The sequence below is a fragment of the Mustelus asterias genome, chromosome 20 (genome assembly GCF_964213995.1).
Source record: "Mustelus asterias chromosome 20, sMusAst1.hap1.1, whole genome shotgun sequence".
In the NCBI taxonomy this organism is placed as follows: domain Eukaryota; kingdom Metazoa; phylum Chordata; class Chondrichthyes; order Carcharhiniformes; family Triakidae; genus Mustelus; species Mustelus asterias.
Genome location: NC_135820.1, coordinates 3,598,583 through 3,626,069, shown reverse-complemented (window position 1 = coordinate 3,626,069; position 27,487 = coordinate 3,598,583). Strand labels below are relative to the sequence as shown.

The window sequence follows — 27,487 nt, the reverse complement described above, 5'->3', positions numbered from 1 at the left end:
CAAAAGGATTTTCCTCAAATTCCCCTTAAGCCTCCCACCCCTCACTTTTAACTTGTGTCCTCTCATAACTGACCCTTCAACTAAAGGGAACAGTTGTTCCCTATCCACCCTGTCCATGCCCCTCATAATTTTGAACATCGTAATCAGGTCACCCCTCAGTCTTCTCTGCTCCAGAGAAAACAACCCAAGTCTATCCAACCTCTCTTCCTAGCTTAAATGTTCCATCCCAGGCAGCATCCGGGTGAATCTCCTCTGCACCCCTTCCACTGTGTTCAAATGCTTCCTGTAATGTGGTGATCAGAACTGCACACAGTCCTCCAGCTGTGGACCAAAGTTCTATACAACTCCATCATGACCTCTCTGCTTCTGTAATCTATACCCCGATTGGTAAAGGCGAGTGTGCCCTATGCCTTTTTCACCACCCTATTAACCTGCCTTTCCACCTTCAGAGACCTATGGCCAAACACGCCAAAGTCCCTTTGTTCTTCGGAGCAGGCTCGATGGGCCGAATGGCCTCCTTCTGCACTGTAGGATTCTGAGATTCTTTCAACTTACTCAGCCATTTTAGCATTACCACGCCACTTCCTAAATATACTTCTATCTCCTTACTTCCCCTTTGTTAATGGGGGGGTGGGAGGTGGAGGGTGGCGTGGCGGGGGGGTGAGGGGGTTGGGGTTGGGTGGAGGATGTGGGGGGTATATCATGTAATTTGTAGATCCGCCCTGTACAAAACGGTATGGATATATATGCTGCAGATAGATCACTTTTCCCAAACCTCATTCAGTCATGGCCATGCGGATGAGACGTGTTGCCAATAAGGAGAAGGTTATATTCACTGATAACTAAAATAGACAAAATAGGGAAGTGCGGTTCAGAGGCATTTAATCATTTCATAAAAGGATAGATATTCTTGTGTGACGATGGTGCAGTCTTTTCAATGCAAGCTCGGTGACATCTCTGACAGTGTTGCTCGGGACGTGATCTGCTCAGAACGAACATGCGACAGTCCTTGGGGATCGGATGAATCATTCAGGGGAAAGGGTCGGCTGGCAGATTGAGGCTTGGGACCCCTTCATGTGTCAATTTATTTTTAAAAATGCCATTGCATTTGCACCTGGGCAAGGACATCAGCTTTAGGAGGATGCTGCCATCGAGTGTTCCATTCTCAAACTCTTTCACTGCTGGTGTCAGTCCACGAGAGGTGGGCCATCCACACAAGGAGGGAAGGTTCAGGCGGGAACTCACCGGGAGCCTGTGCTGAACAACCCAGCAGCTAGGGGTGACATTTCAGCGGCACGGTGGCACAGTGGTTAGCACTGCTGCCTCACAGCGCCAAGGAATCGGATTCAATTCCTGGTTTGGGTCACTGTCTGTTTGGTGTTTCTATGTTCTCCCCGTGTCTGCGTGGGTTTCCTCCCAGCGTTCCGGTTTCCTCCCACAGTCCGAAAGGTGTGCGGGTTAGGTGGATTGGCCTTAGTAAATTGCCCCTTAGTGTCAGCAGGACTGGCAGAGTAAGTAAGTGGAATTATGAGGATAGGGCCTGGGTGGGATTGTGGTTGGTGCAGACTCGATGGGCCAAATGGCCTCCTTCTGCACTGTAGGGATTCTATGATTCCATGCTATGACATGTATTTTCACGTTGAATTAAACTTCTTTGCTTGAGGACATTTAATATCTGTAGCTGGCCTGTCTGTCTATGTATCTGCCTGCCATGTCCATCTACTTATCTCTCTCTGTGCCTGTCCGTCTATTTTTCTTTCCCTCCATTCATCCATCAGCGATCTCTCCATTCACCTATCTCCCGAACAATCAACCAACCTGTATCTGTCTCTCTATCTCTCTATCTATCTATCTATCTATCTATCTATCTATCTATCTATCTATCTATCTATCTATCTATCTATCTATCTATCTATCTATCTATCTATCTATCTATCTGTCTGTCTGTCTATCTATCTATCTATCTATCTATCTATTTATCTATCTACCTATCTATCTACCTATCCGTCTCTCAGCATATCCGTCTCTCGGCATATCTCTCTCTCAGCCTATCTATCTATCTCGGTGAGGAGAAATTTCTTCACCCAGAGTGTGGTGAATGTGTGGAATTCACTACCACAGAAAGTAGTTGAGGCCAAAACGTCTGATTTCAAGATGAAATTAGACATAGTTCTTGGGGCTAAAGGATCGAGGGATATGGGGGGAAGGGGAGGGAATCAGGATGTTGAATTTGATGATCAGCCATGATCAAAATGAAAGGCGGAGCAGGCTCGAAGGGCCGAATGGCCTACTCCTCCTTCTATCTATTTATTCCCCTCCAACTTCCTCATTTTTTTCTGAATAACCTTCCAATTTCGTGAGTGGAGTTTATCAGATGACTGTTGGGTGAACTCAGCAGGTAGCACCGATATTCTCCTCTCTGGAGATTTGTGACTTCCTCAAATAACAATCAACACAGGCTTCGCCAGACACATCCAACAGTGTAAATCACCCATACCCGCACTCACTGATCACTATGAACTTAGACAGCTGCTTATCCTTAATGATAGATCCCAGCCACTTCCCTACAACTGACAGAGATTCCCCAAACTTGATTTATTCCACTGTTAATCTTTCAACACAAATGACTCCACTGACTTTGGGCCCCTGATCTCACTTTCAGGTTGCTCTGCTGTGAAAGTGGATACAAGACATTCATTAACAACTCTCCTGTTTCCTTATTGTCGATTATAGTCCACTGCGTAGGTGTTTGAACTTGTCTCACATTCCTCTCACGAATCAGTATATTTACCCAACCTCACACTGCCCATTTTCAGATCAGTTTCTTCATAGGCCCTTCTTGATCCTCTTTTTACTCCATGAGTAACAAAAGGTTTTTAAAGTTTAATGTTTATTTATTAGTGTCCACAGATTCTGGAATGCATCAGAACAGGTTGATGAGGTGATCAGGGAACGTGGAATCTTTTCATTTATTAGCAGTGGTACAGAATATAAGAGTAGGGAGGTTATGCTGGAATTGTATAAAACATTAGTTGGGCCACAATGTGAGCGCTTTGTACAGTTCTGGTTGCCTTGTCACAGAAAGGATACAGTTTCACTCAAGAGGGTGCAGGGAAGATTTATGAGGATGTTGTCACCCAGGACTGGGAAATTGCAGCTATGAGGGAAAGTTTGAAGTTTAAGTTTATTTATTCGTGTCACAAGTACGCTTACACTAACACTACAATGAAGTTCCTGTGAAAATCCCCTAGTCGCCACACTCTGGCGTCTGTTCAGGTACACTGTGGGAGAATTTAGCACAGCAATGCACCTAACCAGCACTCTTTCAGACTGTGGGAAGAAACCGGAGCACTTGGAGCAAACTCATGCAGACACGGGGAGAATGTGCAGACTCCACATAGACGGTGACCCAAGGCCAGAATCGAACCCAGGTCCCTGTCGCTGTGAGACAGCAGTGCCAGCCACTCTGCACTGTGCCGGCCTTTGTTGCTGTTATTTTTAACATGTTATTTTTCGTAGAGTTGTTTTTAATATAGTTTCTTCTTTTTTAACATTTGATTCCTTTGCTTTGGTTGAACTAGTGAGGAAGGGGATACAACAAAGAGGAACGGAATAATCTAATTTCAACTGTCCCTTTCTTGTGATAATGGACAGTGAGAAACTGGATGTTATAGATTTACCTCCGAATTGAAACTGCACTGGAATCTGGAACTATACAGAATCCGAATCCAACTGCTGCAACATACCATGGGGTGAAGTCAGAGAAAGTAACACTGCTGGGTTAGGAAGAACTGTGAAGTTAATCACAACAATGAGAGTGAACAACTTAAAATTTCAGCAATTTTAAAGTTTCTTTATTAGTGTCACAAGTCGGCTTATATTAACACTGCAATGAAGCGACGATAAAATTCCCCTTCCCCTTTCTCTCTAGTTAAACTGATGGGGCATCATGGTGGCACAGTGGTTAGCACTGCCACCTCACAGTGCCAGGGATCCGGGTTCGATTCCCGATTTGGGTCTCTGTCTGTGTGGAGTCTGCATGTTCTCCCCATGTCCGCGTGGGTGTCCTCCGGGTGCTCCGGTTTCCTCCCACAGTCCAAAGGTGTGCAGGTTAGGTGGATTGGCCATGCTAAATTGCCCCTTAGAGTCAGGGGGACGAGCTAGGGGAAATGCATGGGGTTATAGGGATAGGGCCTGGGTGGGATTTTGGTTTGTGCAGACTAAATGGGCTCAATAGCCTCCTTCGATCTGTAGGATTCTATGATTCTATGAAAATCCACAATTCAGCACCTGTTCAGGTACACTGAGGGAGAATTTAACATGGCCAATATACCAGCATGCTTTTCAGACTGTGGGAGGAAAGCGGAGCACTCAGAGGAAACCCACACAGACAACATGCAGACTCCGTGTGGACTGTGGCTCAATGAATCAAACCTGGGTCCCTGGTGCTGTGAGGCAGCAGTGCTAACCACTGCGCCAACATGCCACTGCAACTAAGTAGGGACAGGAGGGAGCCATATCTTTGATACCTCAGTTATGTTTTTTGTAATGAATTCCTTGGACATGGGCATCGCTGGCTGGCCAGCATTTGTTGCCCATCTTTAGTTGCTCTTGGAGGGTAGTTGAGAGTCAACCACATTGCTGTGGTTCTGGAGTCACATGTAGGCCAGACCAAGTAAGGAAGGCAGATTTCCTTCCCTAAAGGACATTCGTGACCCAGATGGGTTTTCCCGACAATCGACAATGCTTTCATGGTCATCTGTAAATTCTTTATTCCTGATATTTTTTAATGAATTCAAATTCCACCATCTGCCGTGGCGGGATTCGAATCCAGAACATTAGCTGAGTTTCTGGATTAATAATCTCGTGATAATACCACTCGGCCATCACCCCCCGATGTTGGTGCCAATGTGGCTGAATATTGGGCCCAGCAGGCAACGGGCAAGCCAGGTGTCGCCACATGCTTAAGCCTGGCCCCAGTGTATTGACACTGCTTACAGGTTGGCTATCAGCTGGGGGCTGCTGAAGTACTTTCTAACTGCTGAGACGTGTCTGCTTGGGATTTGAGCATTTTGTTGGGAGTTTGATCCAGATTGAGAGTAAACCGGCTCCCAGTGTATTTCCTAATGGTGTCAATGCTTGTTGTTCGTGCAGTTACAGCCAGGAACCAGGTTACAGAAGTGACCCTCACTGCTTTTGCTGGGGCGGAGGTGCTACTGCCGTGCCAGGGAACAGGGAACAACTCAACATTGGTGCACATTGCCTGGAAGAAAGATGCTGAAAAGACTTCCTTCATTGCATATCACCATAAGCGTGGGGTCAACAACTCAAATCCACATGATTCCAGTCGGATAGTTTTCAGAAACAATTCCCTATTGGATGCATCCATTCTATTAAAGTCTTTGCAGATGCAGGATGAGGGAATGTATACGTGCGAGCTCATTGTATTCCCTCAGGGAAGTCATGAAGAAACAATGAATTTGACAGTTCTAGGTATGTATTTTCCCAGGAGTGTTGTTGCTGTGTGAGGGTAAGTGTAATAAGAAAGGGGGGAATGGGGACAATGTATTGGATTGTGCGTCCTGGTGAAAACTTAATGGTCGGTATTTTACAACCTCGCCCGCCTGAGGTTTGTAAGATCCCACCCAAGGCCAACAGGGAATGCCGTCCTGCCAGCCTCGCCTGCCCCAGAATCGGGTGGGCGAGGCGGTACAATTCCGGCAATTATCTCTGCAATCATCACCAGAATATTGCTGCATCATTCTAATGTTTGAATCCAGTCACATTCCAGCTCATGGTGTTCTCATCGAGTTATTAATGGTGAGTGCTTGCTGAGCAGTTGGGAATGGAAGTTGGGAGGGTTGTTTTAAAATGGATTGATGTGCGTCATGTTTGGTTTCTCCAGTTACTGGCAGTGACATCCTGTAACAGGAACCCAGTGGTGGACTGCTCTGAGCAATCAATCTCTGGCAATCTCTAACTGACGGGAACGTGAGGTGAGGGAAATCCCCAGAACTGGAGAATTTTGGGAGGCACCTCTACACTTAGCCCATGTTACTTTCCAAATCACTTCACTTCCTCTGTCAGAGACAAAGGTCCTCCCCTGTTTTCTTCAAATTAACACAGCTCTGTGACACTCGCTCTCAATCTGTCCCCAATTCATTCGCTTCCATAGTCCCGCCTTGCCACAGATTCATTGCTCTGAGTTGTCCTTTAGCCTGTAGATCATCATAGTGTCCTGGTCTGAAGAGTGATAGAATCTTTATGTGCAGAAGGAGGACAGTCGCCCCATCGAGTCTGCACCGACAACAATCCCACCCCAGGCCCTAACCCCACAACCCCACACATTTACCCCGCTGATCCCTCTGACATACACATCTCGGGACACTAAGGGGCAATTTAGCATGGTCAATCCATCGAACCTGCACATCTTTGGACTGTGGGAGGAAAACGGAGCACCCAGAGGAAGCGCGCGCAGACACGAGGAGAATGTGCAGACTCTGCACAGACAGTGACCCAAGCCAGGAATCGAACCCGGGACCCTGGCGCTGTGAGGCAGCAGTGTTAACCACTGTGCCACTGTGTCACCCATGTCACCTGCCCCTTCCCCACAGCATGACACCAAAGCTTTTATTTCAGCCATAGGTTAGGACCCAGATCACACCTCCCAGTGACACAGGCCCAGGCTAAAGATCCCATTGCTGCAAACTAGATTAAGTTTCCACCATAGAGATGTCTCTGTCTGGACTCTGAAATATCACCAGTTGTTTGATACCATTGCACAGCTTCCTCCTAACATCTATCGATGGTTTCAGAAACCCAGCCAGCCCAGTTTTTCACACACCTTGCTACATTTCTAATCCACCTCGAGAAACCACTCTGCTCTGAACATTTCCCTCGTTCCTGAAGCACACCTCCCACTCCTCCATAGGAAGCATTCTTTCCAGATGTAGCACAACTTGTATGGTTCCTGCTCTGCCCAAGACCGCAACAAAAAGGGTCGTGAACAAGTCCCAGTCCATCACGCAAACCAGCCTCCCATCCATTGACTCTGCCTACACTTCCCGTGGCCTCGGAAAAGTAGCCAGCATAACCAAAGACCCCTCGTACCCCGGACATACGCTCATCCACCTTCTTCCATCGGGAAAAGGATGGAAAATCATAGAATCACTACAGTGCAGAAGGAGGCCATTTGGCCCATCGAGTCTGCACCGACCACAATCCCATCCAGGCCCTTTCCACATAACTCCATACATTAACCCGAGCTAATCCCCTGACACTAAGGGACAATTTAGCATGACCAATCCATCTAACCAGCACATCTTTGTACTGTGGGAGGAAACAGGAGCACCCGCAGGAAACCCATGCAGACACGGGGAGAACATGCAAACTCCACACAGACAGTGACCCAAGCCGGGAATCGAACCCTGGTCCCTGGCGCTGTGAAGAAGCAGTGCTTCCCACTGTCTGAGGTCACATACCAACTGACTCAAGAACAGCTTCTTCCCTGCTGCCATCAGATTTTTGAACATCCTAGATATGACTGTAACACTACATTCTGCACCCTCTCCTTTCCCTCTCTATGAACGGTATGCTTTGTCTGTATAGCGCACAAGAAACAATATTTTTCACTGTGTACGAATACATGTGACAATAATAAATCAAATCAAAATCAATGCACCCTCACCCCGATCTCGCAACTGCTGCCCCAACCCTACCACTCTCTCTCCTCGCCCATGCCCATCTCCTCACCCCCAGCCCAATCACTCCCACACCCCCTCCTTACCACCACCCCTCATCCTCACCCCCACACATCATCATCTCCACCACCCTCCCACCCTCATCTGCCCAACCATCCGCCAATGTATCCCCCACTATCACCACCCCTCCTCACCACCACACCCCCCACACCCACGTGCCTCCCTCCTCACCCACTCCCATCTCCTCACCCCCAGCCCCCTTACTCCCACACCCCCTCCTCATATACTCACCACTAGTCATTCCCAGGCCCATCGGATCAAGGCCCATCTTCTTGCACCATTTGCGATGCATTAACACAGGACTCTAACTGAGATCAATAACTGAATGGAAAACAACCACCTTACTTATTGTCTTCCTGCTCATTCCATCCTTTCTCACAATGTCTTTTTCCCTCGTTCATAAGACCATCGGACCATAAGGCATCGGAGCAGAATTAAGCCACTCGGCCCATCGAGTCTGCTCCGCCATTCAATCATGGCTGAGATTTTTCTCATCCGAATTCTTCTGCTTTTTCCCCATAACCCCTGATCCCCTTATTAATCAAGAACCTATCTATCTCTGTCTTAAAGACACTCAATGACCTGGCCTCCACAGCCTTCTGAGGCAAAGAGTTCCTCGCTAACAGACTTCAGTTTTCTCTCTTTCTATAATATCATCCATCATCCAGTCGATGGGCACATAGAAATATTCATCTGGTTCATAAGACCATAAGATGTAGGAGCAGGAGTAGGCCATTTGACCCATCGAGTCTTCTCTGCCATTCAATGATATCATGACTGACCTGATGTAATAATCCTCAATTCTATTTTCCCACCTTATCCCCATAACCCTTGATTCCCTGAGTGATTAAATATCTGTCTGTCTCAGCCTTGAGCATTAATGACCCAGCCTCTGCAGCCCTCTGCAGTAAAGAATTCCACAGATTCACCCCACTCTGCAAGAAGAATTTCCTCCTCACCTCTGTCTTCAATGGGTGACCCCCTTAGAATCATTGCATCATAGAATCCCTACAGTGCAGAAGGAGGCCATTCGGCCCATCGAGTCTGCACTGACAACAATCCCACCCAGGCCCTATCCCGAAACCCCACATATTTACCCCACTAATCCCTCTAACATACATACCCCAGGACGCGAAGGGACAATTTATCATGGCCAATCAACCTAACGCGCTCATCTTTGGACTGTGGAGGAAACCAGAACGCCCAGTGGAAACCCATACATAGAAGGGGAGAACGTGCAAACTCCACGCAGTTGGTTAACCAAGCCGGGATTTGAACCCATGTCCCTGGAGCTGTGAGGCAGCAGTGCTAACCACTGTGCCACCGTGCCGCCCCTTACACTGAGATTTTGCCATTTGGTCCGAGACAGTCCACAAGAGGAAACAACTTCTCAGCATCTACCCTGTCCAGCCCCCTGAGATTCCAACATGTCTCAATAAGGTCGCTTCTCATTCTTCTAAACTCTAATGAGTAAAGGCCGAATCTACTCAATCTCTCCACTTCCTCCAGTATAAATTTGATTGAGTCTTTTGAAGGGGAAACCAAGAAGGTAGATGAGAGCAGTGCAGTTGATGTTGTCTACATGGACTTTAGCAAGACCTTTGACAGGGTACCACACAGTAGGTTATTGCATGAGTTTAAATCTCATGGGATCCAGGGTGATGTAGCCAAAATACAAAATTGGTTTGATGACAGATGCCAGAATGTGGTTGTAGAGGGTTATTTTGCGAACTGGAGGCCTATGACCAGCGGTGTGCCTCAGGAATCGGTGATGGGTCCACTGCTATTTGCCACTTATACTCATGCTTTGGATGGAAACTTAGGAGGCATATCTAGTAAGTTTGCAGATGACACCAAGATTGGTGGCATAGTGGACAGTGAAGAATGTTATCCAGGATTGCAACGGATCTTGACCAATTGGGCCAGTTGGCTGACGAATGGCAGATGGAGTTTAATTTAGATAAATGTGAGGTGATGCATTCTGGTAGATTGAAGCAGGGCAGGACTTACTCAGTTAATGGTACGGCGTTCGGGAGAGTTATAGAACAAAGAGATCCAGGGATACAGGTTTATATTTCCTTGAAAGTGGAGTCACAGGTGGGCAGAGTCGTGAAGAAGGTATTCAGCGTGCTTGGTTTCATTGGTCAGAACATTGAATACAGGAGTTGGGACATCTTTGAAGTTGTCCAAGACATTGGTAAGGCCACGCTTGGAATGCCGTGTACAATTCTGGTCACCCTCTTATAGAAAGGATATGATTAAATGAGAAAGAGTGTAAAAAAGATTTACTCGGATGCTACTGGAACTTGATGGTTTGAGTTATAAGGAGAGGCTGGATAGGCTGGGACTTTTTTCTCTGGAGCATCGGAGGCTGAGGGGTGATCTTTTAGAGATCTATAAAATAATGAGGGGCATAGATCAGCCAGATAGTCAATATCTTTTCCCAAAGGCAGGGGAGTCTAAAACTAGAGGGCAAAGGTTTAAGGTGAGAGGGGAGAGATACAAAAGGGTCCAGAGGGGCACTTTTTTCACATAGAGGGTGGTGAGAGTGTGGAACAAGCTGCCAGGGGTAATAGCAGAGGCGGGAACAATTTTGTCTTTTAAAAAGCATTTAGACTGTCACATGAGTAAGATGGGTATCGTGGGATATGGGCCAAACATGGGCAATTGGGACTGGCTTAGGAGTTAAAAAAAGGAGCGGCATGGACAAGTTGGCCGAAGGGCCTGTTCCATCCTGCAAACCTCGTTGAGTCTATGACTCTATGACCTCATTGAAAATTTTGTGGAAATCCAAATATATCACATTAACTGGTTTCCCTATATCTATCCTTCTCATTGCCATCACAAAGAAATTTTTCAGCCATGATTTTTCCTTCATGAAGCCATGCTGGCTGCTTGATTATATTGTGTATTTTTAAATGCTTTGCTATTACATCCTTTATAATGAACTTTTTCCCAGTGACAGATGTTAGGCTTTAGATACCTGTTGTTTTGTCTCCCACCCTTTCTATAGGGATGTTACATTGGCAGCTTTCCAATTCTCTGGGATTTTTCAAGACTTTAAGGATTCTTGGAAGATTGCTAGCAATGGATCCACTATCTCTGCAGCTACTTCCTTTAATATCCTGAGGTGCAGCCCATCTAGTCCAGGGGACTTATCGACCTTGAGGTCCATTATTTTCCCTCGTGCTTTCTCTCTGTTGATAGCTATTGTATTATTTCCTCTCCCATCCTGCCCCTTTTGTCCCTTCATTCTGTCATATATTTGAATGCAATTAGTGCATTGTAGCATTGTTGACTGTTGTCCCCTCGAACCAGCAGACATAGATTCAGGATAAGTGGCAGAAGGGGACTTGAGGAAGAACTTCCTTATGCAGAAGCTGGTAGGTCTCTGGATTTCATTGCCCACATTTGGTGGTGGATGCAGAGACCCTGGACTTCATAAAACCTTTGTAGTTTCTCACCTGGATTAGAATAATGCATTGGCTTTGATTGTTGCACTCATGTGCAGTAGGTCATGGCTGCCTCTGCCAATTTGAATTTTCCAACCCACATGAAAATTAAAGTCAGCCACGATTGATGCACTGTTTTTTTTTACATTTTTACGTGCCCTCATTATCTCCTGATTTATTCTCTGTCCGACAGTATCACTACCACTAGGGGGCTTATAGACTACTCCCACCGGTGTGTTCTTCCCCTTGTTATTTCATACCTCCACCCAAATGGATTCTACACCTTCTGATCCAAGATCTTTTCTTGCTCTTGCACTTATTCCATCTCATACTAACAAAGCGACCCCATTACTCTTTCCTTCCTGCCTATCCTTCCAACATTTTCATACTTCTGCCACGTAGCTCCCGGCTTTATCTCCCTGTAACCATGTCTCTATAATGGCTGTAAGATCACACCCATTAACCTCAATTTCTGCCGTTAATTCATTTAATTTGTGCTGAATAATACCCACATTTACCTAAAGAGACATTAACTCATGTTTCTGCTCCAGACGAGTCACAAACTATTGATATGTTTGAAACTGACTTTGAAACCGCAGAGGGCTGTAGAGACTGGGTCATTAAGTGTGTTCAAGGCTGAGATAGAAAGATTTTAATCAGTCAGGGTAAAGGACGTTTCCAAATTGAAAACAAACACATTACTTATTATATTCCTGCTCATTCCTTATGTTTTACAATGTCTTCTTCCCTCTTTCTCACTTTCCCTCTTTGTTTCTCTCTCTTCCTATAACATATCCATCATACCTTTGGGCTATTTGACATTTGGGGACATAGAAATATTCATCTGTTTCATGTTTCTGTTCTATATTAATTACAAGATATTGTCATGTTTGAAACTGACATTGAATCTATTTCTTGTTAATCTCCCCCAAGTAAATCCCATCAACTCAGCGACACCGATTCCTGCAACAGCTGGCCTTTCAGAAGTGCCTGTGGCAAGATGTGTTTCAGCCAATGGGAACCCGCCAGCCGGGATCAGCTGGATTTCCAATCTCCATGGAAACTATACAACAACCCAGAATAAAAGCGACAATGGAACAACAACTGTCACCAGCCTGTACAAGGTGGCACCCACTCGATCCACTGATGGTCAAGAAGTGACTTGTGTTGTCTACCAAACAGCATCACAGAGCACCATTCCGTTGACAATAAAACTGTCCATCCTCTGTAAGTCCCCTGTACAAATATATTTTCTACAAATATATAAAACGAAAAAGAGTGGCGAAAGTAAACATTGGTCCTTTAGAGGACGAGAAGGGAGATGTAATAACTGGAAATGAGAAAATGGCTGAGGCATTGAACAGGTATTTTGTGTCGGTCTTCACAGTGGAAGACACAAATAACATGCCAAAAATTTATGACAGGAAGGTTATGGCAGGTGAGGACATAGAAACTATCATTATCACGAAAGAGGAAATGTTGGGCAAGTTAATGGGGCTAAAGGTAGACAAGTCTCCTGGTCTTCATGGAATGCATCCCAGGGTACTAAAAGAGATGGCGGGGGAAATAGCAAATGCGCTGGTGGTAATTTACCAAAATTCGCTGGACTCTGGGGTGGTTCCAGCAGATTGGAAAACAGCAAATGTGACCCCACTGTTTAAAAAAGGAGGTAGACAAAAGGCGGGTAACTATAGGCCAGTTAGCTTGACTTCTGTAGGAGGGAAAATGCTTGAATCTATCATCAAGGAAGATATAGCGAGACATCTGGATATAAATTGTCCCATTAGTAAGACGTAGCATGGGTTCATGAAGGGCAGGTCATGTTTGACTAATGTGCTGGAATTCTTTGAGAACATTACATGCACAGTGGACAATGGGGAACCTGTGGATGTGGTGTATCTGGATTTCCAGAAGGCATTTGACAAGGTGCCACACCAAAGACTGCTACATAAGATAAAGGTGCACAGTGTTACGGGTAATGTATTAGCATGGATAGCGGATTGGTTAACTGACAGAAAGCAAAGAGTGGGGGTAAATGGGTGTTTTTCTGGTTGGTGATCAGTGACTTGTGGTGTGCCTCAGGGATCAGTGTTGGGACCGCAATTGTTTACGATTTACATAGATGATTTGGAGTTGCGGACCAAGTGTAGTGTGTCAAAATTCGAAGATGACACTAAGATGGGTGGAAGGGCGAAGTATGCAGAGGACGCTGAAAGTCTGCAAAGGGATATAGATAGTCTAAGTGAGTGGGCGAGCGTCTGGCAGATGGAGCACAATGTTGGTAAATGTGAGGTCATCAATTTTGGGAGGAATAACAGCAAAATGGACTGTTATTTAAATGGTAAAAAATTGCAGCATGCTGCTGTGCAGAGGGATCTGGGTGTCCTTGTGAGGAATCTCAAGGAGTTGGTTTGTAGGTGCAGTAGGTAATTAAGAAGGCAAATGGAATTTTGTCCTTCATTGCGAGAGGGATGGAGTTTAAAAACAGCGAGATTATGTTGCAGCTGTATAAGGTGCTGGTGAGGCCACACCTGGAGTACTGTGGACAGTTTTGGTCTCCTTACTTGAGAAAGGATATACTGGCACTAGAGGGGTTGCAGAGGAGATTCACTCGGTTTATTCCGGAGTTGGGAGGGTTGGCTTATGAGGAGAGACTGAGTAGACTGGAGCTATACTCATTGGAATTCCGCAGAATGAGGGGAGATCTTATAAAAACATATGAGATTATGAAGGGAATAGATAAGATAGAAGCAGGGAAGTTGTTTCCACTGTTGGGTGGAACTAGAACTAGGGGGAATAGCCTCAAAATAAGGGGAAGCAGATTTAGGACTGAGTGGAGGAGGAACTTCTTCACACAAATGGTTGTGAATCTGTGACATTCCCTGCCCAGTGAAACAGTTGAGGCTACCTCATTGAATGTTTTTAAGGCAAGGATGGATACATTTTTGAAAAGTAAAGGAATTAAGGGTTCTGGTGAGCGGTCGGGTAAGTGGAGCTGAGTCCACGAAAAGATCAGCCATGATCTTATTGAACAAAGAACAAAGAACAATACAGCACAGGAACAGGCCCTTCGGCCCTCCAAGCCAGCGCCGTTCATGTGCCCACTAGACCATTCTTTTGTATCCCTCTATTCCCAGTCTGTTCATCCGGCTATCTAGATAAGTCTTAAACAATCCCAGCGTGTCCGCCTCAATCACCTTGTTTGGCAGTGCATTCCAGGCCCCCACCACCCTCTGTGTAAAATATGTCCCCCTGACATCTGTGTTGAACCTTGCCCCCCTCACCTTGAACCCGTGACCCCTTGTGTTCGTCACCTCGGACCTGGGGAAAACCTTCCCACTGTTCACCCTCTCTCTGCCCTTCATAATTTTATACACCTCTATTCGATCGCCCCTCATCCTCCGTCTTTCCATGGAGAACAACCCCAGTTTACCCAATCTCTCCTCATAGCTAAGACCCTCCATACCAGGCAACATCCTGGTAAACCTTCTCTGTACTCTCTCCAAAGCCTCCACGTCCTTCTGGTAGTGTGGCGACCAGAACTGGATGCGGTATTCCAAATGTGGCCTAACCATCGTTCTATACAGCTGCAACATCATATGCTAACTTTTATATTCTATGCCCCGTCCAATAAAGGCAAGAATGCCATATGCCTTCTTCACCACCCTCTCCACCTGTGCTGCCACCTTTAAGGATCTGTGGACTTGTACACCCAGGTCCCTCTGTGTGTCTATACTCCTGATGGTTCTGCCATTTATTGTATAGCTCCCCATTACATTAGATCTACCGAAATGCATCACTTCGCATTTATCTGGATTAAATTCCATCTGCCATTTCTCCGCCCAATGTTCCAGCCTATCTATATCCTGCTGTATTCTCTGACAATGTTCATCACTATCCGCAACTCCAGCAATCTTCGTGTCGTCCGCAAACTTACTGATCACACCAGTTACATCTTCCTCCAAATCATTTATATATATCACAAACAGCAGTGGTCCCAGTAAAGAGCCCTGCGGAACACCACTAGTCACAGACCTCCAACTGAAAAAAGACCCCTCCACTGCGACCCTCTGTCTTCTATGGCTAGGCCAGTTCTCCACCCATCTAGCTTGCTCACCTTTTATCCCGAGAGATTTAACCTTTTGCACCAGCCTGCCATGAGGGACCTTGTCAAATGCTTTACTAAAATCCATATAGACGACATCCACGGCCCTTCCCTCGTCAATCATTTTTGTCACCTCCTCAAAAAATTCAACCAAATTTGTGAGGCATGACCTCCCTTGTACAAAACCATGCTGTCTATCGCTAATGAGATTATTCAGTTCTCAATGCGCATATATCCTATCTCTAAGAATCTTCTCCAACAACTTCCCTACCACGGACGTCTATCTCACCGGCCTATAATTACCCGGGTTATCCTTGCTACCCTTCTTAAATAACGGGACCACATTTGCTATCCTCCAATCGTCCGGGACTTCACCTGTGTTCAGTGAAGAGACAAAGATTTCTGTTAGAGGCCCAGCAATTGCATCTCTTGCCTCCCTGAGGAGTCGAGGATAGATGCCATCCGGCCCTGGAGATTTGTCTGTCTTAATGTTTCCTCAAAAACCTAACACTTCCTCCCTTGTAATTGAGATTTTTTCTAATGGGTCAACACATCTCTCTGAGACACTACCAGTCAACATGTCCCTCTCCCTTGTGAATACTGATGCAAAGTATTTGTTTAGGATCTCACCTACTTCCTTTGGTTCTAAGCATAATTCCCCTCCTTTGTCCCTGAGAGGTCCGATTCTTTCCCTAACAACCCTCTTGATCCTAATGTATGTATAAAATGCCTGAGGATTCTCCTTAATCCTGTCTGCCAAGGACATTTCGCGACCCCCTATTGCCCCTCTAAGTCCCTGTTTGAGTTCTTTTCTACTTTCTCTGTATTCCTCCAGTGCTCCATCTGTTTTTAGCTGCCTGGACCTCATGAAAGCCTCTTTTTTCTTTTTAATTAGACCCACAATTTCACTGGTTATCCACGGCTCTCGAATCCTACCTTTCCCATCCTTCCTCTTTACAGGCACATGCCTGTCCTGCAGTCCTATCAAATGCTCCTTAAAAGACTCCCACATGCCAGATGTGGATTTACCCTCGAACAGCCTCTCCCAATCAACAGCCACCAAATCCTGCCTCCTCCGGCTGTAGTTAGCCTTCCCCCAACTCAGGACCTTACCCATAGGACAACACTCATCTTTTTCCATTACTCTCCTAAAGTTGACATAATTGTTGTCGCTATTTGCCACATGTTCCCCGACTGCAACTTTGATGACCTGACCGGGCTCATTCCCCAGGACTAGGTCCAGTATAGCCCCCTCTCTAGTTGGACTGTCAACATATTGTTTCAAAGAACCTTCCTGTACGCATTTTATAAATTCTTCCCTGTCCAGGCCCCCAGCCCGAAACGGTTTCCAGTCTATGTGAGGGAAATTAAAATCTCCCACTACAACAGCCCTATTTTTTCTGCACCTGTCCAGAATCTCCTTACATATCCATTCCTCAACTTCCTGTGGGCTGTTGGGAGGCCTGTAGAATACCCCCAGCATAGTGACTGCGCCCTTCCTGTTTCTGAGCTCCACCCACAGTGACTCGTTACCTGACCCTTCCATATTGTCCACCCTCTGTACCGCTGTAATATGCTCCCTAACCAGCATTGCTACTCCCCCACCTCTCCTCCACCCTCCTCTGTCTCGCCTAAAACACTTGTACCCCGGAATATTCAGCTGCCAGTCCTGTCCTTCTTTTAACCAAGTCTCCGTCACTGCAACCACATCCAAGTTCCGCGCAAGCATTAAGGCTCCAAGCTCGTCTGTCTTGCCCGTGACGCTCCTTGCATCGAAGCAGATGCACTCCAGACCTCCAGGCCCACTGAGGTCATCCTCCCCCAGAACGCCCTTCCTCTTAGCCTTGTCTTGGCCCCAACCTCGTCCCCAGCCTCTATGCTTATTGACCTATTGTTCTGATCCCCACCCCCCTGCCACATTAGTTTAAACCCACCCGAACTACACGAGCAAAACTCCCAGCTAGGATATTCGTACCCCTCCAGTTTAGGTGCAACCCGTCCTTCTTGTACAGGTGCCATCCTCTCTTGAAGACTTCCCAGTGATCCACAAATTCGAAACCCTCCCTCCTGCACCAGTCCTTTAGCCACGCGTTCAGCTGTGCAGTCTCCCTGTTCCTGGCCTCACTAGCTTGTGGCACTGGGAGTAGTCCAGAGATCGCTATCCTAGAGGCCCTGCTTTTTAGCCTACTACCCAACTCCCTGAATTGCTCTCGCAGGACCTCCCTGCTCTTTCTGCTTACGTCATTTGCACCAATGTGGACAATGACGTCTGTCTGGTTACCCGCCTTTTTTAGGATGCTTCCTACCTGCTCAGAGACATCCAGGATCCCGGCACCAGTGAGGCAGACTACCATCCTGGAGTCTCGTCCACGCCCACAGAACCGCCTGTCTATGCCTCGAACCATTTCATCCCCCACTACTATTGCTCTCCTGGTTCCCCTCTTTCTCATCTGATCCACAGAGCCCGATTCCGTGCCAGTGACCTGGTCACCGTGGCTTACCCCTGGAGGCTCATCCGCCCCCCCCCCCCCCCCCCACACACACACCCCCCCCCCCACACAGTATCCAAAATGGTTTCAGTGTCAGTGGGACAATTGGGGTAAATATGTGGAGTTACAGGGATAAGGCCTGGGTGCGATTGTTGTCAGTGCAAGCTCGATGGGCCAAATGGCTTCCTCCTGCACTGTATGATTCTATGTTTCTATGGTTAATATAGTTTCTTGTTGCTGTGGCCACTTTGACACAAATACAAAGTTGGATTCTTTGCTATACTGGAAGCACTGACCACATGAACACAATCATTTCCCCCATAGATCCACCGGAAGTAACCATAATACGTGACGATGGCAACGGGGGTGTCAGCCTCAAATGTGTCGCGGAAGCCAATCCTCCAGCAGGAACCTATTCTTGGCGAGGGTAAACATGTGCTGAATTTATTGAGAATTTCATTGTGTATATTTCCTATCCTGTGGAGATAATGGATTGTTCAGAATTGTGACATGCCATTAAACTGGGAAAACAGGTCTATCCCGGCAACCTCTCTCCACATGTCACTGTTTCCAGGGCAACATTGGTGAAAATGTGTTAGACACACACGGGAGTCAGAGCTGAATCTTCACTGGCTGCCGCTGGATGTATGTTTCAATGAGAAACAGTGAACTGAGAATCTGGATCCTGTGACCAGGTGGAAATAGATTGTCAGAGAAGAGCGAGGTCATTTCCTTAACCCATCATCATCAGATTGCACCTTCAGCTCCAGGAACACCAACTAGATTAAACAATAAAACAAACACAACTGGAGGTTTGTGTTTCATTGTGTGGGTAGTTGGAAAAAAAAATGCAACAATCTGAGTTGCCACTTTCAGCCCAGTGAAATGTCACACCCACAAAATACAACTAAACCCAAAAAAAACATTTGTATTTCAGGGTCATGTGTCCTTTGGCCACTTAACCGCTTGGTGAGCAGAACCAACATGACTTGTTATTGGCCCAAATCAACCACTCCCTCTCCCTCTCACCACAGGGCCACCTGTCACTTGTTCATCAGCTTTGCTTTCAATAAGCACTGACCTTTGTTCTCCGATTCACATATTCTGCTATCTTTGCCACTACTTGCACCTTCTTTAGTCCTTCATGCTACCATTAACACTCCCTTTGACTTGTGTCCATTACACCTTTCATGAACTTCAACCTATCCCAATTCTGGGACACATTCTCTCACTGTATAATCCATCACCCCTCTTCAGCTCTGAGCAGAGTCATGGGGTCGCGAGATGTTAACTCTGCTTCTCTCTCTCCACACCCGCTGCCAGAGCTGCTGAGGTGATCCGGCATTTTCTGTTCTTTATATGGCCGGTCACTAGAACCAGCATTAAGAATGAATCTGCTCTGCAGATTATGGCAGCGCGGAAGGAGAAGGAGAGGATATCATTATGTGTATGATTAGCATGCAGGCAATACTTATGAATAAGATGATGGGGTAAACTAATGTATTGGAGTTTAATATCGGTCTAAATGCATCCACAATTCAAGAGTGTGTATCGCGCGTTAAGTAGCCTGGGTGGGATTGGACTGATGTACAACAGGTGTTATTGAGAAGCCCAGAGTGCAGGAGAACTTCTGACAAATACCAATTAGGATGGTTTGTTGTACGAGGTTCTGTGCCAGAAATCTTTGGGACAGATTTCCCTTTGGGTGATAAAGGGAAACAGGCAACAGAAGATTAGTCTCCCATTGTATCTTTGCTTATTGTCACATTCCCCTCATCAGGATCATCAACGTTGTCTTCCTTCTTCTCTGGTTTCCCACAATCCTCCCACAATCCAATCTCAATAGCATCCTCCTGTCCAACCCTCCTTCTTTCTCTTTACCCTCACTCCCTCCATCAATTGTTGCCATAGCAACACTCTCAGGTCTTCATTTCCAAACTCCACATTCAGTTGTCTTTTTTTCATTCATTGGACATGGGCGTCGCTGGTTGGCCAGCATTTATTGATGTGGAGATGCTGGCGTTGGACTGGGGTAAACACAGTAAAAGTTTTAACAACACCAGGTTAAAGACCAACAGGTTTATTTGGGGGCAAATACCATTAGCTTTCGGAGCGCTGCTCCTTCGTCAGATCCCCCATCTGACGAAGGAGCAGCGCTCCGAAAGCTAATGGTATTTGCCGCCAAATAAACCTGTTGGGCTTTAACCTGGTGTTGTTCAAACTCTTACAGCATTTAGTGCCCATCCCTAGCTGCCCGAGGTGCAGTTGAGAGTCAACCACATTGCAGTGGCTCTGGAGTCACATGAAGGTGAGACAAGGTAAGGACGGCAGATTTCTTTCCCTAAAGGACATTAGTGAACCAGATGGGTTTTTCCGACAATCAGCAATCAGTAGATTCTTAATTCCAGATGTTTCAAAAATTCAGATTCCACGAGCTGCTGTGGCGGGATTCGAACCCGGGTCCCCAGAACATTCACTGAGTTTCTGGATTAATTATCTAGCAACAATATCACTGGGCCATCACCTCCCCTTACTTTCTGTTACTGTTTTCAAAAACCCTTTTGACTCCTCAACTCCTACTCTTGATCTGACCCCCTCGTTTGTCTTTCTGTCATTCCGACTGATTCAAAGCATCCTCCACCAAAAGCTTATTTCAAAAGCTGTTCTTCACTCAACTTCACCCTTCAGAGTCCAATTCTCAGCTCCATGGAGTGTAACAATGCACTCTAGTGACTGAATTAGACATGTTATCACCCTCATGCTGATGCTGTTGGACTTACAGAGATTACTCAGCTCACCTGGTCATGCCTCTTACCCGAGTGAATCTAAATGTTTTCATTTGATTTGATTTGATTTATTATTGTCACATGTATTGCGATACAGTAAAAAGTATTGTTTCTTGGATGCTATACAGACAAAGCACACCGTTCATAGAGAAGGAAAAGAAAGTACAGAATGTAGTGCTCCAGTCATAGATAGGGTGGAGAGAAAGATCAACTTAGTGCGAGGTAGGACCATTCAAAATCTGATGGCAGCAGGGAAGAAGCTGCCTTTTGAGTCAGTTGGTACGTGACCTCAGACTTTTGTATACTTTTCCCGAAGGAAAAAGGTGGGAGAGAGTATGTCCGGGGTACGTGGGTCCTTAATTATGTTGGCTGCTTTTCTGAGGCAGCGGGAAGTGTAGACAGAGTCAATGTATGGGAGGCTGTCTTGAGTGATGGACTGGGCTTCATTCAAGACCCATTGTAGTTTCTTGCAGTCTTGGGCAGAGCAGGAGCCATACCAAGCTGTGACACAACCAGAAAGGATGCTTTCTATGGTGCATCTGTAAAAATTGGTGAGAGTCATAGCTGACATGCCAAATTTCCTTCGTCTTCTGAGAAAGTCGAGGTGAGCTTTCTTAACTATAGTGTTGGCATGGAGGGAGCAGGACAGGTTTTTGGTGAACTGGACACCAATGTGATTGTACTTGTGGATGTAAGCTTGATGTTTATCGTTGACAGAACGTACTTAGATTGTTCCTCTCTCTCAGTGTTTCCGATCTTGATTATTCCATCACCATTTAAATCCAAAACTTTTGTCCTTAACTCATTAATACCATCTGTATCACTCATGCCCCATTATACACCCCTCCTGAAGTCCCCTACCTGTCCAGCCAGTGGTAGGTACAAGCTGGAGGAGTGCAGAATGGGTTGGCTGCTCCATCGAGCCCAGAGTTAACATTAATCACCTGGATTTAGTCACCAGGACCTTTCTTCAATGTGTGTTGTTGGCTTTTCCAAGGTTACCAGAAGGAGTGGAGACAAACAAAACTTCAGTATTCGTAAAGACCGGGATGAACGGAAACGTGAGCTGTCTTACGAGCAATTCAATCGGGACTGGAAATGACACAATTGAGATAATATTTCAAGACCCCCTTGAAGGTATTTACTAATGAATTGTAATAGAAAGTGACGGATTTCTTTCATTTTGTTCATGGACGCACTGGTGACAGAGGTTATTAATCGACCAGATATAAAACTAGGTCATTATAATAATGAGTTCACTTTGAGACTGGTGGAGATTGTGAGCGGCGATGAGTCATTCATAGTACAGAAGGAGGCCATTTGGCCCATTGAGCCTGCACCAACAACAATCCCACCCAGGTCCGATCCCCACATATTTAAACGCCCAGTTCCCCTCACACTAATGGGGCAATTTAGAATGGCCAGTCAACCTAACCTGCACATCATTGGACTGTGGGAGGAAACCGGAGCACCCGGAGGAAAACCACACAGACACAGGGAGAACGTGAAAACTCCACCTGACGCCGGAATCAAACCTGGGTCCCTGGAGCTGTGAGGCAGCAGTGCTAACCACTGTGCCATCCTATGGTATATAGGATACCTCCCTGAGCCAGCGAAACTAGGTTTGTCCCCATCACTGGGCAAAAACCCAGATAACAAAAGCAAGGAGATTGACATGAAACACAGCAGGGATTTATTGGATGTCTCCATTGTGTTAATTATTTCCATGTTCGCCTTGTGCTACCTCCACAGGTCATGCCATTGGGCAAACCATCATCCTCAGTGTGGCAGTGGGAGTGTTGTTGCTGGTTGTTCTTGCCACGATTCTCATCGTCCTCCTCATCAGGAGAAAACGCAAAGCAGCAGGTAAGTTCTCAGAGAATAAAAGGTGAAGTTAGATACCTGCACAGTTACAGGTATCTCACCTGGGCACAGGTATTCAATACTTCCCCATATCATCTTCCAACCTTCTGAGGTGACTGTCCATTCTGATCTCAATTTTCTCCCAAAGACCTGCTTTCTCTCATTATTTCTAATCCCTGAGAATAGTCCATTGTCCAAGAATTTACCGGAATAACACAAGAACTAGGAGCAGGAGTAGGCTATCTGACCCCTCGAGCCTGCTCCGCCATTCAATAAGATCATGGCTGATCTTTTGGTGGACTCAGTTCCACCGACTCGCCCGCTCACCATAACCCTTAATTCCTTTACTGTTCAAAAATTTATCTATCTTTGCCTTAAAAATATTCAATGAGGTAGCCTCAACTGCTTCACTGGGCCGGGAATTCCACAGATTCATAACCCTTTGTGTGAAGAAGTTCCTCCTCAACTCAGTCCAAAATCTGCTCTCCTTATTTTTAGGCTATGCCCTCTCGTTCTAATTTTACCGGTCAGTGGAAACAACTTCCCTGCTTCTATCTTATCTATTCCCTTCATAATCTTATATGTTTCTATAAGATCTCCCCTCCTTCTTCTGAATTCCAGTGAGTACAGTCCCAATCTGCTCAGTCTCTGCTCAAAAGGGAACCCTCTCAACTCCAGAATCAACTGAGGGAATCTCCTCTGAACCCCCTCCAGTGCCAGCATATCCTTTCTCAAGTAAGGAGACCAAAACTGTACACAGTACTCCAGGTGTGGCCTCACCAGCACCTTATACATTTGCAACATAACATCGCTGTTTTTAAACTCCATCCCTCTCGCAATGAAGGACAAAATTCCATTTGCCTTCTTAATTAAATGCTGCACCTGCAAAACAACTTTTTGAGATTCCTGCACAAGGACACCCAGGTCCCTCTGCACGGCAGCATACTGCAATTTTTTACCATTTAAATAATAGTCCATTTTGTTATTGTTCCAACCAAAATGGCTGACCTCACATTTACCAACATTGTACTCCATCTGCCAGACCCTCGCCCACTCACTCAGACTATCTATATCCCTTGGCAAATTTTCAGCACCCTCTGCACACTTGGCTGTACCACTCAGCTTCGTGCCATCTACAAATTTTGACACACTGCACTTGGTCCCCAACTCCAAATCATCTATGTAAGTCGTAAACAATTGCGGTCCCAACACAGGGCAAAAAGGGGTCACGAAATGTCCTTGGCAGACAGGATTAAGGAGAATCCTAAGGCATTTTATACATACGTTCGGATCAAGAGGGTTATTAGGAAAAGAATCGGACCTCTCAGGGACAAAGGAGGGGAATTATGCTTCGAACCAAAGGAAGTAGGTGAGATCCTAAACGAATACTTTGCATCAGTATTCACAAAGGAGAGGGACATGTTGACTGGTAGTGTCTCAGAGGGATGTGTTGACCCTTTGATAAAATCTCAATTTACAAGGGAGGAAGTGTGAGGTGTTTTTAGGAAACATTGAGACAGACAAATCCCCAGGACCGGATGGCATCTATCCTCGACTCCTCAGGGAGGCGAAAGATGCATTTGCTGGGCCTCTAACAGAAACCTTTGTCTCTTCACTGGACACAAGTGAGGTCCCAGAAGATTGGAGGATAGCAAGTGTGGTCCCGTTATTTCAGAAGTGTAGCAAGGATAACCCGGGTAATTATAGGCCGGTGAGATAGACGTCCGTGGCAGGGAAGTTGTTGGAGAATATTCTTAGAGGTAGGATATATGCACATTTAGAACTGAATAATCTCATTAGCGATAGACAGCATGATTTTGTACGAGGGAGGTCATGCCACTCAAATTTGGTTGAGCGTTTTGAGGAGGTGACAAAAACGATTGACGAGGGAAGGGATGTCGTCTATATGGATTTTAGAAAAGCGTTTGACAAGGTCCCTCATAGCAGGCTGGTGCAAAAGGTTAAATCTCATGGGATTAAAGGTGAGCGAGCTAGATGGGTGGAGAACTGGCTTAGCCATAGAAGACAGAGGGTCGCAGTGGAGGGGTCTTGTTTCAGTTGGAGGTCTGTGACTCGTGGTGTTCCGCAGGGCTCTGTACTGGGACCTCTGCTGTTTGCGATATATGTAAATGATTTGGAGGAAGATGTAACTGGTGTGATCAGTAAGTTTGCGGACGACACGAAGATTGCTGGAGTTGCGGATAGTGATGAACATTGTCAGAGAATACAGCAGGATATAGATAGGTTGGAACATTGGGCGGAGAAATGGCAGATGGAATTTAATCCAGATAAATGCGAAGTGATGCATTTCGGTAGATCTAATGTAAGGGAGAGCTATACAATAAATGGCAGAACCATCAGGAGTGTAGAGACACAGACGGACCTGGGTGTACAAGTCCACAGATCCTTAAAGGTGGCAGCACAGGTGGAGAGGGTGGTGAAGAAGGCATATGGCATGCTTGCCTTTATTGGACGGGGCATAGAATATAAAAGTTGGCATATGATGTTGTAGCTGCATAGACCGATGGTTCGGCCACATTTGGAATACTGCGTCCAGTTCTGGTCACCACACTACCAGAAGGACGTGGAGGCTTTGGAGAGAGTACAGGGAAGGTTTACCAGGATGTTGCCTGGTATGGAGGGTCTTAGCGATGAGGAGAGATTGGGAAAACTGGGGTTGTTCTCCATGGAAAGACGGAGGATGAGGGGCAACCTAATAGAGGTGTATAAAATTATGAAGGGCATAGGTAGGGTGAACAGTGGGAAGGTTTTTCCCAGGTCGGAGGTGATGAACATAAGGGGTCACGGGTTCAAGGTGAGGTGGGCAAGGTTCAACACAGATGTCAGGTGGACATATTTTACACAGAGGGTGGTGGGGGCCTGGAATGCACTGCCAAGCAAAGTGATTGAAGCGGACACGCTGGGATCGTTCAAGACTTATCTAGATAACCACCTGAACAGACTGGGAATAGAGGGACACAAAAGAATGGTCTAGTGGGCACATGAGCGGCACAGGCTTGGAGGGCCGAAGGGCCTGTTCCTCTGCTGTATTGTTCTTTGCTATTTGTTCTTTGAAACAATTAATCTGTTTTTCTCTCTCCATCTCAGCTGCCTGGTCTGCTGGGAATTCCGAGCATTTTCAGTTTATTAATTTCAGATTTCTAGTTTCTGCCGTATCTGGCTTTTGTACCCTCCGTTAGAATTGGGGAGCTGGTTTACACCAGTGTCTTCCTGACCTTCAGCAGGGAGAACAGCAAACCCGAATGTGTAATGATACAAATCTCCCATTTCATTCATTCAGCAGAAACCTACGTCAACAGTTCATTTCTGAGGCAGAGAATCGAGCAGGTAATTGAATGATTAGTTTCGTCATTTCAGCTCCCTACCAATCATTTCAGCCGCAGGATTGCGAGTATGAACCATGTTGCCCACAAGGTCCCTAAACCAGAACCACACAATAGAAATCGGTGTTCGTGTTTAATATCATCCGGTTCAGGCCTTGGTGACAACGTTCATCAAGTCAGTGATGTGGAAATCTGCAAAGATTCTCTCGAATATCCCGGGGATATCATTTCACCAAAAACTATTGATCTGCCGGTCTTGAATCGGAGAAGGGCAAAGCTTTTCATCGAATGTCATCAGGGTTGTACAGATTTAAGATCATTTGTAACAGATTCCAAAGGAATATATTTTGTGTGTCACATTGTTTAGAGCTGGAAGGGTTAGCTGGAAAGGTGGTGGAAACAAATTTATGAGTAGATTTGAGAAGACGATTGGAGAAATAAGAAGCATTGAGATGAGCACTTGAGACCTCAAAGAATACAAGCCTCCGGACCAAGTGCTGTCGTGTGTCATGAGAATTGATTGATGCTTGATGGCTGCAGTGCAGAATGGGATGGGGATAGATAGTTGCTTGATGGCTGGCACAGGCAGATGGACCAAAGGGCCTCTTTCGCTGCTGTAAAGCATCATGGCTGTGACCAATACTTCAGAAGGAAGAGTGAGCAAGGTTATATAGAAATAGCAGGGCAGTGAAACTAATTGGGGAGCTCTATCAAAGATCCCAGACTAATGGACAGTGGAACATACTTCAGAACAGCATGACTTCATGATTCTATGACTTATTCCCATTTACCATTTGCCACGTGGAGAAGGGTTGAAGCTGTGATCTCTCTGTTTGTTGATGACACTGAGTTCCCTCCTCTCCCCCGTTTACATCCAATGCTTTGTGCCTTTTTATTGTTTCATTTGTGGGATATGGGCGTCGTTGGCTGGCCAGCATTTATTGCCCATCCCTAGTTGCCCGAGGGAGTTGAGAGTCAACCGCATTGCTGTGACTCTGGAGTCACATGTAGGCCAGACCGGGTAAGGACAGCAGATTTCCTTCTCTGAAGAACATTAGTGAACCAGATGGGTTTTTCCAACAATCGGCAATGACTTCAGTAGATTCTTAATTCCAGATATTTTTTATTGAATTCAAATTGCACCATCTGCCGTGGCGGGATTCGAACCGGGACCCCAGAACATTCGCTGAGTTTCTGGATTAATAATCTGGCGATATAACCACGAGGCCATCACCTTGTCTTTCCCTTTCTGTCCAAGACAACTTCTGAATGTTCCCACCTTGAACCATGTCCAATTTCTGTTCCAGGATTCACTTGAGCTGCCTGGAACATACATGGTAAGCGGAACACACACACATTTCGAGTGAAACTTTATTTCATTGAATCAACATTATTGATTTACTAAAAATTGCATGTGTGACGCCTCCCCACAGAGTCTGAATGTCGGAGAACAATCGCTATACAGTGAATTACACAGGTACACCTCATTCGATATCAATTGTCAGCCAATCCCCCCTCATCAGGTATATATTTGTTTTCTTTCTGTCTCTGCACCTCTCTCACTGTCTGTCTGTCTGTCTGTCGGTCTAACAGTCTGACCTTCTGTTAGTCTGTCTGTGACACAGTCAGTCAGTCAATCAGTGTGTCAATTAGTCTGTCAGTCAATCTGCCTGTCTTTCTGTCTGTTA

The 27,487-nt window shown here is 46.0% G+C and overlaps 1 protein-coding gene across 1 annotated transcript in view; it reads left to right on the top strand.

Annotated features, from left to right (window-relative positions):
* LOC144508732 (nectin-1-like) overlaps nt 1-27,117 on the top strand; it is a 43,210-nt gene extending 16,093 nt beyond the window's left edge. The window contains exons 2-7 of the mRNA XM_078237040.1: nt 5,155-5,493; nt 12,146-12,439; nt 18,131-18,233; nt 21,590-21,729; nt 22,345-22,458; nt 27,107-27,117. Of these exons, the coding sequence (XP_078093166.1) occupies nt 5,155-5,493; nt 12,146-12,439; nt 18,131-18,233; nt 21,590-21,729; nt 22,345-22,458; nt 27,107-27,117 (1,001 nt within the window). The remainder of the gene's footprint in view (nt 1-5,154; nt 5,494-12,145; nt 12,440-18,130; nt 18,234-21,589; nt 21,730-22,344; nt 22,459-27,106) is intronic.
* Nucleotides 27,118-27,487: the final 370 nt, after the last annotated feature.